This window comes from Vombatus ursinus, unplaced genomic scaffold, assembly GCF_900497805.2.
Source record: "Vombatus ursinus unplaced genomic scaffold, bare-nosed wombat genome assembly UNPS02014779.1, whole genome shotgun sequence".
NCBI classification, from domain to species: domain Eukaryota; kingdom Metazoa; phylum Chordata; class Mammalia; order Diprotodontia; family Vombatidae; genus Vombatus; species Vombatus ursinus.
This window is the reverse complement of record NW_020954557.1, coordinates 43,355,226-43,369,540: the sequence shown is the minus strand read 5'-3', so window position 1 is coordinate 43,369,540 and position 14,315 is coordinate 43,355,226. Positions and strand designations below refer to the sequence as shown.

Genomic DNA, 14,315 nt, shown 5'->3' with positions numbered 1-14,315 from the left:
GCCTAAAGTATCATGAACTTTTAAAACTCACTCTAAGTTCTAATGAGAATTCTGTGTTTGTTTATTTTTATTCTTTTTTTCCTCCTTCCTGGCTAGAGTGTATAATCCATTCTTGTGAGTTTACGTTTTTTGCCTTCCATTATTTAGATCTTTCCAGATTTCTTTGTATACCTCTTCTACCAGATCATCTTAATTGCATTATATCGTTTCATTAAATTCATTATCAAAATGTATTTAACCATTCTCTAATTGTTGGATATTTAGGTTATTTCCAGGGTTTGTTTGTTTTGGGGATTTTTTTTGTCATCACATGAAATGCTACTATGAAAATCTTTGTATAGATAACTTTTTCTTGTCTTGATAACACTTTCAAGGTATAGTCCCAACAATTAACTTATTAGGTCAAAGGGCATGATCATTTTGTAACTTTTACTCTGTCAAAAGCAACTTCATTAGTCTTAATTTCTACTACTGAGTGCCAATGGCAAGAAAAGGCGGAAAGAAAAGGAAAAGATATGAAGGAAAAGAAGACAATAAAAAATAGTGTAAATGGAAAGATGAGGAGAAGGACAAGGAAAAAATAAGGAGACATGTTTGCAATAGTATAGTAGTTGGTAGTAATAACTAAGTAAAGTATATGGAGTATATATGTATATGTGTGTGTGTGTGTGTGTATATGTATATGTGTAGGTATACAAATGTACATATATACATATATAAATGAATTTTATACATTTATTCAATATTTTGAAACCTTGAGAAACACAGTTTCCAAGTTATTAAGAAAATATAATCCATATTCACCTCTTTTAGACGAGCATATGAATCCACCCTAAAAAATAAATAATCATTTCAAAACATGTATGTAGAGAAGGACCTTTCTTGGCTAGAGTAATTGATATTGGCTCCTTCTCCTCTACCAAAAAAACAAACAAATAAACAAACCAAAACTTAGTGTGCCTGATTTTTACTTTTTAACTCAAGCTTTGCCCCATATGTAAAGGACAAGGGAACCAATATACAGGTCCCACTAAAGGAGGCTAAAGAAGCATTCTACCTATGGGACTGAGCATCTTAAATAAGAGAAAGGAAAGATATTTTCAAATAGTGCACACTCACATGGGCTTAAAAGAAAATTGCTCTAAGTAGCCAAAATCCCACAAATTCAGATATTCATTAAACAAGCCAGTTGCTACAAGAATGAAGACATATTGAGACAAATCCTCAGTAACTGAAATTATTTGCTTGCTAGCCTGTCTTGTAGACCCAAGACATTTTTGTGATGTAAGACAGTTACTTCATGGAAATAGATAGATAGATAGATAGATAGATAGATAGATAGATAGATAGATAGATAGATAGATAGATAGATAGATAGATAGATAGATAGATGTAGATAAATAGATTATATACATTGATAGAGATAGATCAATAGAGATAGATATAGATTGATAGAATGATGGATAGAGATCAATAGATACATAGAGATAGATAGGTGATAGAAACAGAATCAGAGACAGATAGATACAGATACATATACATATATGGGTGTGTGTATATACATAAGATAGCTCTTATTTGGGAGGAGGGAGATAGAGATAGATATTGGTAAAAGCCATAATCATTCATATCATTATCAACACATGTATGCACAATAAGCATATATATTCATAAATACATACACATGTACACATATACACATAACTCTACATATATTTTGTTCATGATTTGACTCTGAATGACAATAGCAGAAGTTCTCCTTTTCCTTGATGATGCTATGTTAGGACAGAAAGTCAAATCAGAGTTCTTCAAATACAAGTAAATTTTTCTCACTTTAAAAACAGGTGACCTCCAAAGCTGCTACTGATAAGTTCAATGACCTATTCCTACTTAAATTTCCCTTCAGGGAAGGGGTAATGCTGGAATCTGTTCCTGAGAGTTGATTTTCAAATTTTCAGTATAAGCATATACATCTTGGAAATTGGCAAAACCTATAAACCAGGGCTTGATTTGTTGTTTTGTTGATTGTCTAGACTTAAGAAAGGGATGGAGAAAATGTTAATGCTACAGATTAAATTTAAAAGTGTGTCATGTGCATACATTTTAGAGAGCCCGTTGTTAAAACATTTAGCAGCACACCCCTGCTTTAGGTTCTAAAAAACCTCATAGAATTTAAGAGCAGCATGGCTCTGGAAATCCCCTGTTCTCAAACATTCATGATGTAATTTATTTGTTTCAATTTATTTTATTTTCAATTCATGGAACAAAACAAGCATTTCCATAACAGAGTACAATAAAAAAGATAATTGCACATGCAACTGCAAATCTACCATGTACAACTTGCTACTCCCTCCAAATATACAACAAAGTTATCATGTAAATTTCCTTTTTTTCTTTTTATCCCCTCCTTTCCCCCACCCTAGAGATGGCTACCCATTAGACACAAATAGGTGTATCTGTGTAAAATTAAATACGTAAAACTCATGATGTAATCTAATTAACTTTATCAGAAAATCAAAATTTTATTTTACAGTTTCTTGATAAAACAAATACGTCATATAGACAAATAATATATAACATCTGAAGCTATTTATCCTCTATCCTAAGGCGAATTAAATAATGCTTTGAGAGCAACAAGATTGTGAGATAGCAAGTAGTGACCAGACATAAAAAGAACTGGGTTCTGATAACAATTCTCCCATTTACTAGATGAGTGACTTTGGGCAAGTTATGCAACCTCAGGGGGCCTCAGTTTCCTCATCTGCAAAGAGAGGGGATTTGATTAGATGATCTCTAAGAATCCTTCCTAATCTTTGAATCTATGAGTCTTTGAGACATCAAGGAAGTTATTTAACCTCTCTGAATTGTTTCTTCTTTTACAAAATGGTGATCATAATATGTGTACAACCTATTGCCCAGGTTTAAATGAAATCTGTGTTTAAAGCACTTTATAACCATAAAATGCTGTATGCAGAAATCAGATGATGTTGTGTATATAATTTCTGAAGAATATACCTTTAGAGTACAGTACTTACAGAGTATAATAAATAGATCAAATAGATAGATGATAGATAGAGGCAGATAGATAAATAATGAGATTAATTTTTATCAACTGCCTTCAATAGATAGAAAGTGATTTTTAAGGCTAAAAAAAAAAGGTTAAGTCCTCACTGTAAGCTCCATAAATAGAGTTTCACCAAATTCATTTCTGATAAAAATTAAATTTGCCATTTGTATTTCAAATTTTGAAATATACTTACAATTTGTATTTCACCTACAAGTGTTTTTTTTTTTTTATCAACATTACCTATATAAACTCTCTTTCTTCAACCCCTGGAGTCATATGCACACATCCCAAGATTAGTTAATAATTAACATTACCTATATTTTAAAGGTAAAGGAAAAAAGTGGGGAGGTGATACAATAACTTGGCGGTGACACCAAAGCCAAGGCATATTGGGATAATAAGCCCCTATTCCAGGTTTCCCTGCCTTTGTTTGCTCATCAAGAAGGATTCAAGAGTTGTTTTTTTATATCCTGAACAAAGGCTACTGCATGTGCCTGAATTTTTTTTCTTCCTTCCTTAGCAAATGGGTGAATAAGAGAAGGAATCATTGAGTTGTAGCTTATAAAAATTATCTGGGTGAGACCCCAGGGTGAAGTGTCTTCTTCACACACAAGTAACAGAAACCTCCCAGTTCCAACAGGAGGACTGAGGATAAAAATTGGAAGGCATGGTAGAGTCTTCTCCTGAGGCTGAGTTTTCCAAAGGCCAAGAACAGGCTGAGCCATGGGTGGAATCAGTCACAACAGGCAGGAGGACTCAGGAATGTTGGACACTGTGGTGCAGACATGAAGGTAATGAAGAAAAAAAAAATCTCAGGAATGAATTCTTTTCTTTCTCAACTTAAAAAAAATAGCTGGAAGGAATGTTTCTCTTAGAATGAAAATATCTTAACAAAGGAAAGTATTCCACATGGCATGAGGTACAGTACAGAGAAGTGGCTTTTCTTGTCCATTCACATCCACAAGAACACAGGTACATAACGGCTCCCCCTGAGCTATTTTTTTCCAGTGTATTCTCATTTACCACTCCAGGGAGTCCCTGAACCACCCAAGAGAAATGGTCATGGAAGTCCTAATAATTTCCAAGAATAAGATATGCGCCATTTGCCCTTTAAAGAAAACATAAGGAACAAATGTAAAGCACCTACTTCAGCATTTCCAAGCTGGTTTTGACCTTTCTGCAGCCTCTCAGGGAAACGGCCCCTTGATGGACTTTAAGAATTGACTCAAGGGGGCAGCTAGGTGGCACAGTAAATAGAGCTCTGGCCTTGGAGTCAAGAGGACCTGAGTTCATATCCAGCCTTAGACACTTAACACTTACTAGCTGTGTGACCCTGGCAAGTCACTTAACCCCAATTGCCTAAGCAAAAGAAAAAAAAAAGAATTGACTCAAAAAGAAACAACAGAAGCAAGTTTGATTCCTAACCTCAACTCAATGAATGGACTCATCAATAAGTTCTTACTTGAGTACCTCATCTGGGGCCAGTGCCTAGGCTAGGTGTTATGGTGGAATCTTAAGAAGAATAAGACACAGCCCTTCCTCTCAGTGAGCTTCAGTGTTAATTGAGGAGACAAAATATGCTCACATGGAATAAATGTAGAACAATACAAGGCAACATATAATTAAATCCTCAGATTCATGGTTTCTAGATTCATAACTATAAAGTTTTAAGGATTCTTTGAAAGCACTGAGTCTAACCGACTTATTGTACGGGGCAGCTAAGTAGTGCCATAGTGGATAGAGCACTGGGCTTAGAATCAGGAAGACTTATCTTCCTGACTTCAAATCTCACCACAGACACTTAATAGCTGTGTGACCTTGGGCAAGTCACTTAACCCTGTTTGTGTCAGTTTTCTCGTCTGTAAAATGAGTTGGAGAAGGCAATAGCAAACCATTTTAGTATCTTTGCCAAGAAAACCTCAAATGGGATCATGAAGAGTTGGACAAGACCGAAAAACAACTCAACAACAATTTATTGTATAGAGGAAGATACTAAGGGCCAGAAGGATTGAGTGATTTTTCAAGGTGATATTCAGAATCACTGGAGGAGCCAAACTAGACCTCCTGACTTTCAGAACTGTCCTATGTTTCTTTTCAAATTGTTACAGGAAATCAGAAAAGACAAAAATCAAATATGGGGCTGGAGTCACTAGTAAATGAATTGAAGAGGTAGAGTTTAAGCAGGAGCTTGAAGGATAGGTGGAGAGGATGGGGGAAACAGTGTAGGTCAAAGGACATGGTACCTCACAAGTTGAATAACTAAAGTCTTAACAAAAGAATGGAGACCATGTAATATAAAACCTCCATACTAATATTTTTTTAACCAGACCCATAATTTCATTGAGCTCCCAATGAGGAATTTCCTCTTCTAAGCAGATTAGCATCTTCATTGCAACTTATAGTTGTAGAAAGTTGCCTGAAGATACCAAGAGGTTAAGTGACCTGCCCAGGGTCCCACAACTAGTGTGTATCACAAGCAGGACTTGTGCCCAGGTCTTCCTCACTCCACTATGTCATGGCATCCACTATGCCATCCTGCCTTTCCACTGGAAAATGATGGAAAAAATGGCTAACAATAGAAATATGATATAAACAAGGAAATTGTAGGAAGGCCTTTGCCTACTGTCCATTAATTAAAGACCCTAGGCCACAATGGATATATCCCATGATAGTGAAAGAATTTGCAAAAAAAAATTTTAACTAAAAAAAATAATTTGGAGATATAATTGTTGGTGATCTTATTAAAAAAACTATGGAGGTTGTGAAAGAAGCTTCAAGACTACAGGTAGACTAGTATTGCTCCAGTTTTCAGGAAGAGGAAGAAGGTAAAGTCTTCAAACTAGAGGCGAGTGAGTTCAACATTGCTTTATGTTAACAGATTGAAAAATTCTAGAATGCCTTATTAATGGGATGGCTTTTTAGAACTTCAAAAATGAATTGATGATTACTACAAACCTGCATGAGTTTATCAAGTACAGGTCAGACCAGACTAACAAAATTTCCTTTTTAAAAGGATTACTAGATTGAAAGATTAAGAAAATACCAGGGATAGGACACCAGGATTTCAGCAAGAGATACAGTCTTATAGGATAACCTTGGAGACAAGATAGAGAATATGGGGTAGTTGATACTATTGTCAGGTAGGTTCAGAACCAGTCAAATGGCTGGATCCAGTGAATGATAATTAAAGGAACAATTTCAATCTGAAGTGATATCTCTAGGGGATTACAACAGGTCTCTCTCTCTCTCTCTTTGACCCTATTCTGGTTGATCAATGAAACAATTGTCAAATTTACAGACCATGAAAATATGTTACATGACAAAATGTGTATTCAAAAAGACCTCAAAAAAACCAAAATACTGAATCAAATGTAACAGGATGAAATTGTAATAATGATAAATGTAAAATTCTACAATTGTATTCCAAAAAAATCAATGATAAGTACAGTATAAGGGAATCAAAGCTAGTTCATGTGAAAAAGACCTGGGTGTTTTACCTGAATGCAAACTTAATATGAATCAACACTAGGACGTGACAGCCAAAAAGGCTAATGTGATCTTATAGACAGAATTAATAAGATCATAATGCCTAGAACAAGGGCATTATATGCATATGCTCTGCTCTGATCAGGTCCCATCTAGAGGCTACAGTGCTTTGCATAGTTCCTCCAATTCCACTCAATTCCTCACATATATTAAGCACCCACTATATGACATAAATTATCTTAAGCTGAGGAGATCAAGACATAAACAAAACAACCCCAAACCTTGGGGAACTTATGTTCTTGGAGATGGAAAAGCCTTCAATGCCTTGCATACAGTAGGTGCCTAATAAATGTTGGTTGGATTGAATCCAATTTGGGGCACTACATTTTAGGAAAAGCATTAACAAGCTGGAGCGAGTCTAGAAAGGGTCAGAGGGGACCCAGATTCTTGACATACAAGAACAATTAAATAAGGTGGGAAAATAGAAGACTTAGGCCAATACAAGAATATCTTCAACTATACGTAGACATGCTTTATTTGACCCCAGAGGGTAAAAGTAGGATTAATGTCTGGAAATTTCAAAGACACTATTATTGGCTCAGTGTAAGAAAAAATTAACCTAATAATTAGAGCTGACCAAAAGGCTCCCTCAGGAGGAAATGGGCTTCCCATTAATGGAAATCCACAAGAAGAGGATGATTTGCTGCTGAACAGGAATGTGGTAGAGAAGATTCCTGCTCGGGTATAGGAAGGCTTAGATAACTTCTGATGTATCCTTGAAGTCTCAGGTCCTATGTGTCTATATAATAGAAAAATGATACCTAAGCATCTCTGACAGAGGGACTTTCTCTACACACGATTCCATATTTGCAGTTGAGTCTTGGATGGACAGGATCACACCTCAGAGCAACCTTAAAGGTCATCTATCAAACCTCAGTTGGAAGTTTTTTTCTTTCTTATTTTCTTTTCTATAACACCACTACCAAAAAAAAAAAAAAGCTCTTGACATGTGAAAATATCCACTGGTCAAAAACTTTGAAATCCTTAAATGGAGGGTGCCTTTTTACCACAAAAGTTTCATAAACACACTTGTTTTAAATGACATTTGTATTATTACTATCATTAGGAGGAGGAAGAGGAGTAATGATGATAATGGTAATGATATCTAAGATTTGCAAAACACTTTACATGCGTGACTTCATTTGAGATAGTCTGCCATAATATTGAGCTGCTTATTAGCATATTGTTATGTTATATTAATGTGCCATTACTGAATATTATAACATTGTTTCTAAATAATTATATTAATAATCAATGTATTAATTAATAATTAAGGTTTATAAATAATTAACATATCAAGACATTGATTATTGTGATTATTATTGAATTATAACCCTGTATAATATGTGGGTGGGTGGCCACTCACACACCTACTCACTTTCTCAACTGATTCACTCACTCCAACCTCTTCAGGTCTAGGCTTCCCTAGACTGGCAGGTCTAGGTGCCCAAAGTGTCGCTATGCTCAAGCTTCCTCAGGATCCTAGGGATAACTGTGTCATGGGGAATGCACTTCCCCTACTCATCTTTATCTCTGTGCCCTCACCAATGCATTTCCTTTCCCATAAACCAGCTACATATAATAATGCTTTTAGATATTAAACATAACATTTACCTAACCAATACATTTCTTTAGGCTCAGGCAAAAGAAATTATATTAATATGTCAGGTGTTCATTTTAAATCAAATGTAGGAATAATAAGTACATCACAATCCATGTATAAATCTGGGCCATGCTCTCCAGTCAATGCATTCAATATCTGGAAGACAGAGTAAGTACCCATTTACAGAAACCTTCCAAAGAGACATATGAGTGGAAAAACTCACGTACTCAGGGCAGCTCACAATTGTAGAACTATAAACTTTGGTGTCCTCTTTCCATCTCAGAAACTGTCTATTCAAGTTCCTTGATAAATTTAGCTTGCATATTTAACAGATGTTTCCACTGCCAAGCTTGAGTTCATCCATTCTGTACTCAAATAACGCTTCACTATTCATGACATCTCAGCCAAACTAGTTGATACACTGGGTAACTTCTTTGATTTTCTGCTTGTCAACTGTTCCTCTGCTCATTTAGAATTACTCTTCAAAGGCAACTGTAATATCTATTACTTCCAGCTTAGCTGATATAGTTATGAAATCTGTGCTTTCACCTCTCTCCGCCCTCTTTCTGGGTTCAAATTCTGAGTCTTCTCTGCCAATGATTTCACCTCAGCTTATGGTTAGTAATCAAATTCTTATTTTTCTGTCAATAATGAAATAAATCACATTTTGTCTCATAATAATAATAGCTCCAGTATCCATATCTCTCCAATATCCCATGGCATGTCATTCAAAAATTAGCAACTGCTATCTCAGAACTGAGTCAAAGTAATTATAACTCTTAGAACTATGAGCAAAGCAGATATAACTCAACAATATACTGCTTCATATGAAAGGGTGATATCTCAAAAGGATGATATGCCAGAATACGTTCATACTTAGAATGAATGTTTTAAAAAGAGTTGATTTGAATGGTACAGTTTATATTTCAACATCTGAAAGTAAAGTGGTTTCTAGTGGGTTTGAGTTATTCTTAAAAATTTGTATAAATCAGGAATGCGACATTGCAGTAGCTTACAAATCTCAATTCTATTTCTTTTGCAGATACAGATTGTCAATGGTTAAACACCCTGAGGATGCGACAAATTGCTTCCAACCCTTCTTCCTTTCAACGTTCTCAGAGCAATCCTATTACTGCTGGGTTACCCTACCTTCATAATCAAGCTTCCTATGCTGCTGCTGTCCAAAGAACACCTATTAAGTATTACCAGATCACACCTATAAATCATTCCCGAAGTTCATCTCCTACTCAATATGGATTGACTAAAAACTTCTCTTCACTGCATCTAAACTCCAGGGACAGTGGTATTTCTAGCATTAATTCAGATACCTCTTTTGAGAGGTGTCAGTATTCAGGGAGAAGCAGGAATAAATCTAATCGAGGCAGTGTTTCCCTCAATTCTTCCCCCAAGGGAAGATATAGTGGGAAAAGCCAGCACGCGGCTCCTTCAGCAGAAAGGTACTCTGGGAAATTCTTTAGAGTCTCTCAATCAGCACTCAGTCCCCATCAGTCACTGGACTCCAAAAAGAGCCCAAATAAAGACCATCAACCTAGGACCATCCCAGGGATGCCTGTAAACCCTGAAAATGACTCAAGAGCAAATGAAGATGAAAGCAAAGTTAGTGAAGGCGGATGGACAAAAGTAGAATATCGCAAAAAACCTCGTCGGCCTGTTCCTGTCAAAACTAATAAAGAAAGAGCTAGAGGAGCCTATCGAGGCCAGAGAAATTTTTGATACATAGTTAGCTGATTTTATTTTCTAATCAAGGTTTTTGTAATGGACTTTGCTCATGTGGTGCCTTCAACTGGACTTTTATTTAAAAACCTCAACAGTATGTTAGTCATGGGAAAGGGAAAGGGGAAGGGAATGCCACCTATTCCAGAGATGACAATCAAACCAGGAGCAAATCTGAAGATGCCAGTCACTAAGCATTGCTCTCATTTGGTGGGGGGGAGAAATGTGGATAGTTTCTGGTTTGAAAATCAAGGAGAATTCTTTGTTCTAATTTTTTTTTCTGAATTAACATTTGCCATTCAGAAGAAAAAAAATCATCATTTTCCCCTCCTATTAAAAAATCAAATTGCTGGGGCAGGTAGGTGGCGCAGTGGATAGAGCACCGGCCCAGAAGTCAGGAGGACCTGAGTTCAAATCCGGTCTCAGACCAGACACTTGACACTTCTAGCCGTGTGACCCTGGGCAAGTCACTTAACCCCAATTGCCTAAAAAAAATAAAATAAAATTACTTTGAAAATACTTATAATCTCATTAAAGTTTGGATTAGTATTTATTTTAGTCACATATATGTGTTTTTATTATGGACAGTAGCCTGCCTGAATAAAGAAAAGTCACCAGTCTTACTATGGTTCATGCCCATAATAGCATTCATTGAGATTCATCAGAAACCAAAGATTTAAATTACTCAGGAGACTGGATATTTCTTTTCTTCCAAGCTCCAAATGACAGCTCCTTTCTCTTGAATATTATTTTCTGCATTTTACCAAAGTTGGGGGGGGTGGATGGGGAGGAGGGTTGGGAACACCATGGTGAGACTTCTTGGAATCTAAGAAATTTTGACATCAAAGAAAACAGATAGAAAGCAGGGCAGCAATGTCACAAGCTGGAAGCTGAGAAATTTAAAATTACCAACATCTTTATTTGAGCAAGACAGTAAATACCATCCTTGTAGCAGCAAGCCTGGAAGCAGCTGGGGGTAGAGGGGTGGAGTGCATGGGTGGAGTGTGGAGGTGGGAGGAAGCTGCCTGCAGGACAATGGACAGGAGTTGCTGAGTACATACATCAGAAATACACAGTTCTTAACATTTTACAAACCAGAGAAGCCTGGCAAATAAGCTGGTATTGATTCCCAGAAATTCTAGGTTCCCATTCAGGAATTAGTAACCCAGAATATCAATATCCTTTGCTCTGCATAGTTTTCTTAATGCTTTATATAAATCCCAATGACATGCTGCTCTTTTAATAGAAACCAGTCATTGTCAGAGTAAGCATGCGTGTTTCCAGAGTAGCAGTCCGGCTGCAGTATAGTATTTGGGGTCCAAGAATCCTATTCTGAGGAGCCTACAGTTTGTTCGGGTATGAGTTGAAGGGCATTAAGATGAAGATTACAGGAAATCCTACCTTCATTTACAGAGGCAGAGGATCAATCTAATTTACCTTGATTTAGCAATGTGACAGCATTTTATTTGTGGTTACTGATATTCATAATGAGAAATTTAATAAACAAAATAAACAGTACTGGGTTAGTTAGACATGTAGAATTCAGTATGATATAGTGAAAACAACCTTGGCTCTGAGGCCAGAAGACCTCTGTTCAAATCCTTCTTCCGTCACTGCCTGTGTGACCTCGGACAAGTCTCTGAATCTCTCTGGGCTAATGATGGATTGGACTCAACAGCTTCTAAGCTCTCCTCCAGCTCTAGAGCTTTGGTCCCATTAAATATGTTACATAGCCTCCTGGGACTCAGTTTCCTCATCTGTAAAAGGAAATGGTTAAATTGGATGGTCTTTAAGGTCCTTTTCAATTCCACCTCTGGGCTAGAAGGAAAGTGGACTAAGCCAAGGTTTCGTGTTTTGATGGTACAGTAGATTTGCTTCTTAGGGACACCTCTGCTCCCATACAGGTGATAAAGACGCCTCCCCCAATGATGCCTTTGGACAAGCTGTCGGTCCTCCATGCTTGGAATGCTTCCATTCCTCCCCGCTCTGGCTGTTAGACTCCTCAGCTTCCTTCAAGGATCAGCTCTTGGACCAGCGCTTAGGGAAAGCTTTTCCTGATCCCCCCAACTGTCAGGGATCCCTTCCTACTCCTTAGTTCCTTATATATTTTATCTTCTTCTGCCACCTCCTACGAAAATGTAAGACCTTTGAGGGCGAGGACCATTTCCCCTCTGTTTTGTCTTTGTACCCTTAGCACCCAACACAATGTTTTACACATAGTAAGTACTTAATAAAAATGCTTGTTAGTTTGGGTTGATAGACTTGAAAATTCAGTTCAACAAATTGTTATTAAGCAAGGTATCATATCAGGTGCTGGGAATGAAAATGGAACCCCTCTCCCAATGCCCATTGGTATGGAATTCTCCCCTTATCAGTGGAGATGAAGGCCACTCTGGCTTTGGGACAAGAGTTGCATAAAGATGAAAAAGATCTGTTCCCTCAAGGAGCTTAAGATCTACTGGGGTCAGGGGGTGGGGGAAATTGACACATGTACAAATCAGTAGAATATTGAGGACAGTCAGTCAACAAGCATTATTATGGCTATTACGTGCCAGGCACTGTGCTAAGCTCTGTACAAAGAAGAGATAGAGGCAAAATGCCCTCAGAAAAGTGGAGTGTGGAGATATCATTTTTAGTTTGGGAGATCTGGGAAGGCTTCATAAAGGAAGGGGTACTTAAACTGGGCTTTGTGGGAAGATTTGTTGTTGTTGCTGTTGATGTTGTTCAGTTGTTTCAGTCATATTCAACTCTTCAGTGCCCCATTTGGGGTTTTCTTGGCAAAGATACTGGAGTGGTTTGCCATTTCCTTCTCTAGTTCCTTTTAGAGTTGAGGAAACTGAGGCAAACAGGGTTAAGTGACTTGCCCAGAGTTACGCAGCTAGGAAGTGTCTGAGGCCAGATTTGAACTCAGGAAAATGAATCTTCCTGACTCCAGGACTGGCATTCTATCTACTGTGCCACCTAGCTGCCCTGTGGGGAAATAATACAATTTAGTTCAACGAGCACTTACCGAATTATCATGTGCCAAGCACTAAGTATAAAAAAGGGAAAAAAAAAAAAAGAAACAATTTCTACTTTCAAGGAGTTTATATTCTCTGGGAGGAGAGGAGATAACTTGAATATGTTTAAGCTCCTGGAGAGCAGGGATTATTCTACATTCGTCTTTATCCTCAGTGGCAAGCACAATACTTAGCAGCACATAGACTCCAGTTAATAATTGCTTGTTGATTGATTTATTCTACTAGGGGAAACAATATGTACATTGATAAATGCCTATAAAATATAAACAAAGAGATTTAACTAGGGGAGGGAGTCTTATTCTAATAACTGAGGATCAGGAAAGACCTCCTAATAGGAGATGGCATGTAAGCCAGGATCTGAAAGATTCTACAGTACAGAAAGAGCAAGAGAGAGCCTTTCAGGCATGTAGGAACAGTCTGTGTAACAAAGTGGTGAGAGATGGAATGTCATGTTTGTGCAACAGCAAGTAAGGCCAGGGGTGTGCTGGAGCCAGCTCTGAGTGGCTTGGGAAAGCTATTGTTAAAATTTCCATATGAGCATTTACACCTCAGAAATTAGCAATCTACAAATCAGGGCTTGATATATTGTTTTGCTGGATCTAGCCCAGGGGGATTAAACACATAGCCTGCCAACTCCAGAAAGGAAGAACCCTATTAAAATGTAATTGGGAAATACTTAACATAGTAAATAAAAATACAATAAAACACAGATAATGTTAAGCTGTGGTTTTCTAAGTCAATATATACCTGCAAGGGTCCTTATGTAAGGCTTAGTGGTCCCCATTTCTATTTGAGTTTGGTACCACTGGTCAAGACATAAGAAAGTGTCAAAGTGCTGATAATGCAGATTAAACTTAAAAGTGTACCTTTGAACTTTTGGTGGGGAGTATGAAGGAAGGGAAGCCCGGTTGTTAAACATTTACTAGCAGACCCTTGCATTGCTCTATAAATGTTGCATGAGCTCAGCAGGAGTACAGTAGAAATCTCAATGAATGAAGTCATCACCATACTGGAGATTGAGTGACTGTAAGCTAATAATAATAGAAATTAGTATCTGGCATTTATATAGCCCTTTTAGATTTGCAAAGTGCTTTAATATCCATGATCACATGTGACCTTCACAACAACCCTGAAGTAGGCCAATTTGGATGCAGTTGAGTGTATCCACGGAAGACATGTGACATTTCACAACAATAGGTTGGAGCCAGATTGTAAAGAGTTTTAGGTACAGAAAATTTTATCCTAGAGGCTATAGGGAGGTCCTGCAATAGAAAGACGGGTTAAATACTTCAGCAAAGATGAAATGAGAGTGCCTTCTAGACTCAAATAGGACCAACAACCTTTA

At 37.2% G+C, this 14,315-nt stretch overlaps 1 protein-coding gene across 2 annotated transcripts in view; it reads left to right on the top strand.

The window, feature by feature from the left end:
- The window catches only part of MAP3K20 (mitogen-activated protein kinase kinase kinase 20), a 222,411-nt gene extending 212,127 nt beyond the window's left edge, over nucleotides 1-10,284 (top strand). For both annotated transcript variants that reach the window (XM_027865834.1, XM_027865835.1), the window contains exon 20: nucleotides 9,259-10,284. In XM_027865834.1, coding sequence (XP_027721635.1) covers nucleotides 9,259-9,950 — 692 coding nt within the window. In that variant the 3' untranslated portion in view covers nucleotides 9,951-10,284. The remainder of the gene's footprint in view (nucleotides 1-9,258) is intronic.
- The last annotated feature ends 4,031 nt before the right edge of the window (nucleotides 10,285-14,315 follow it).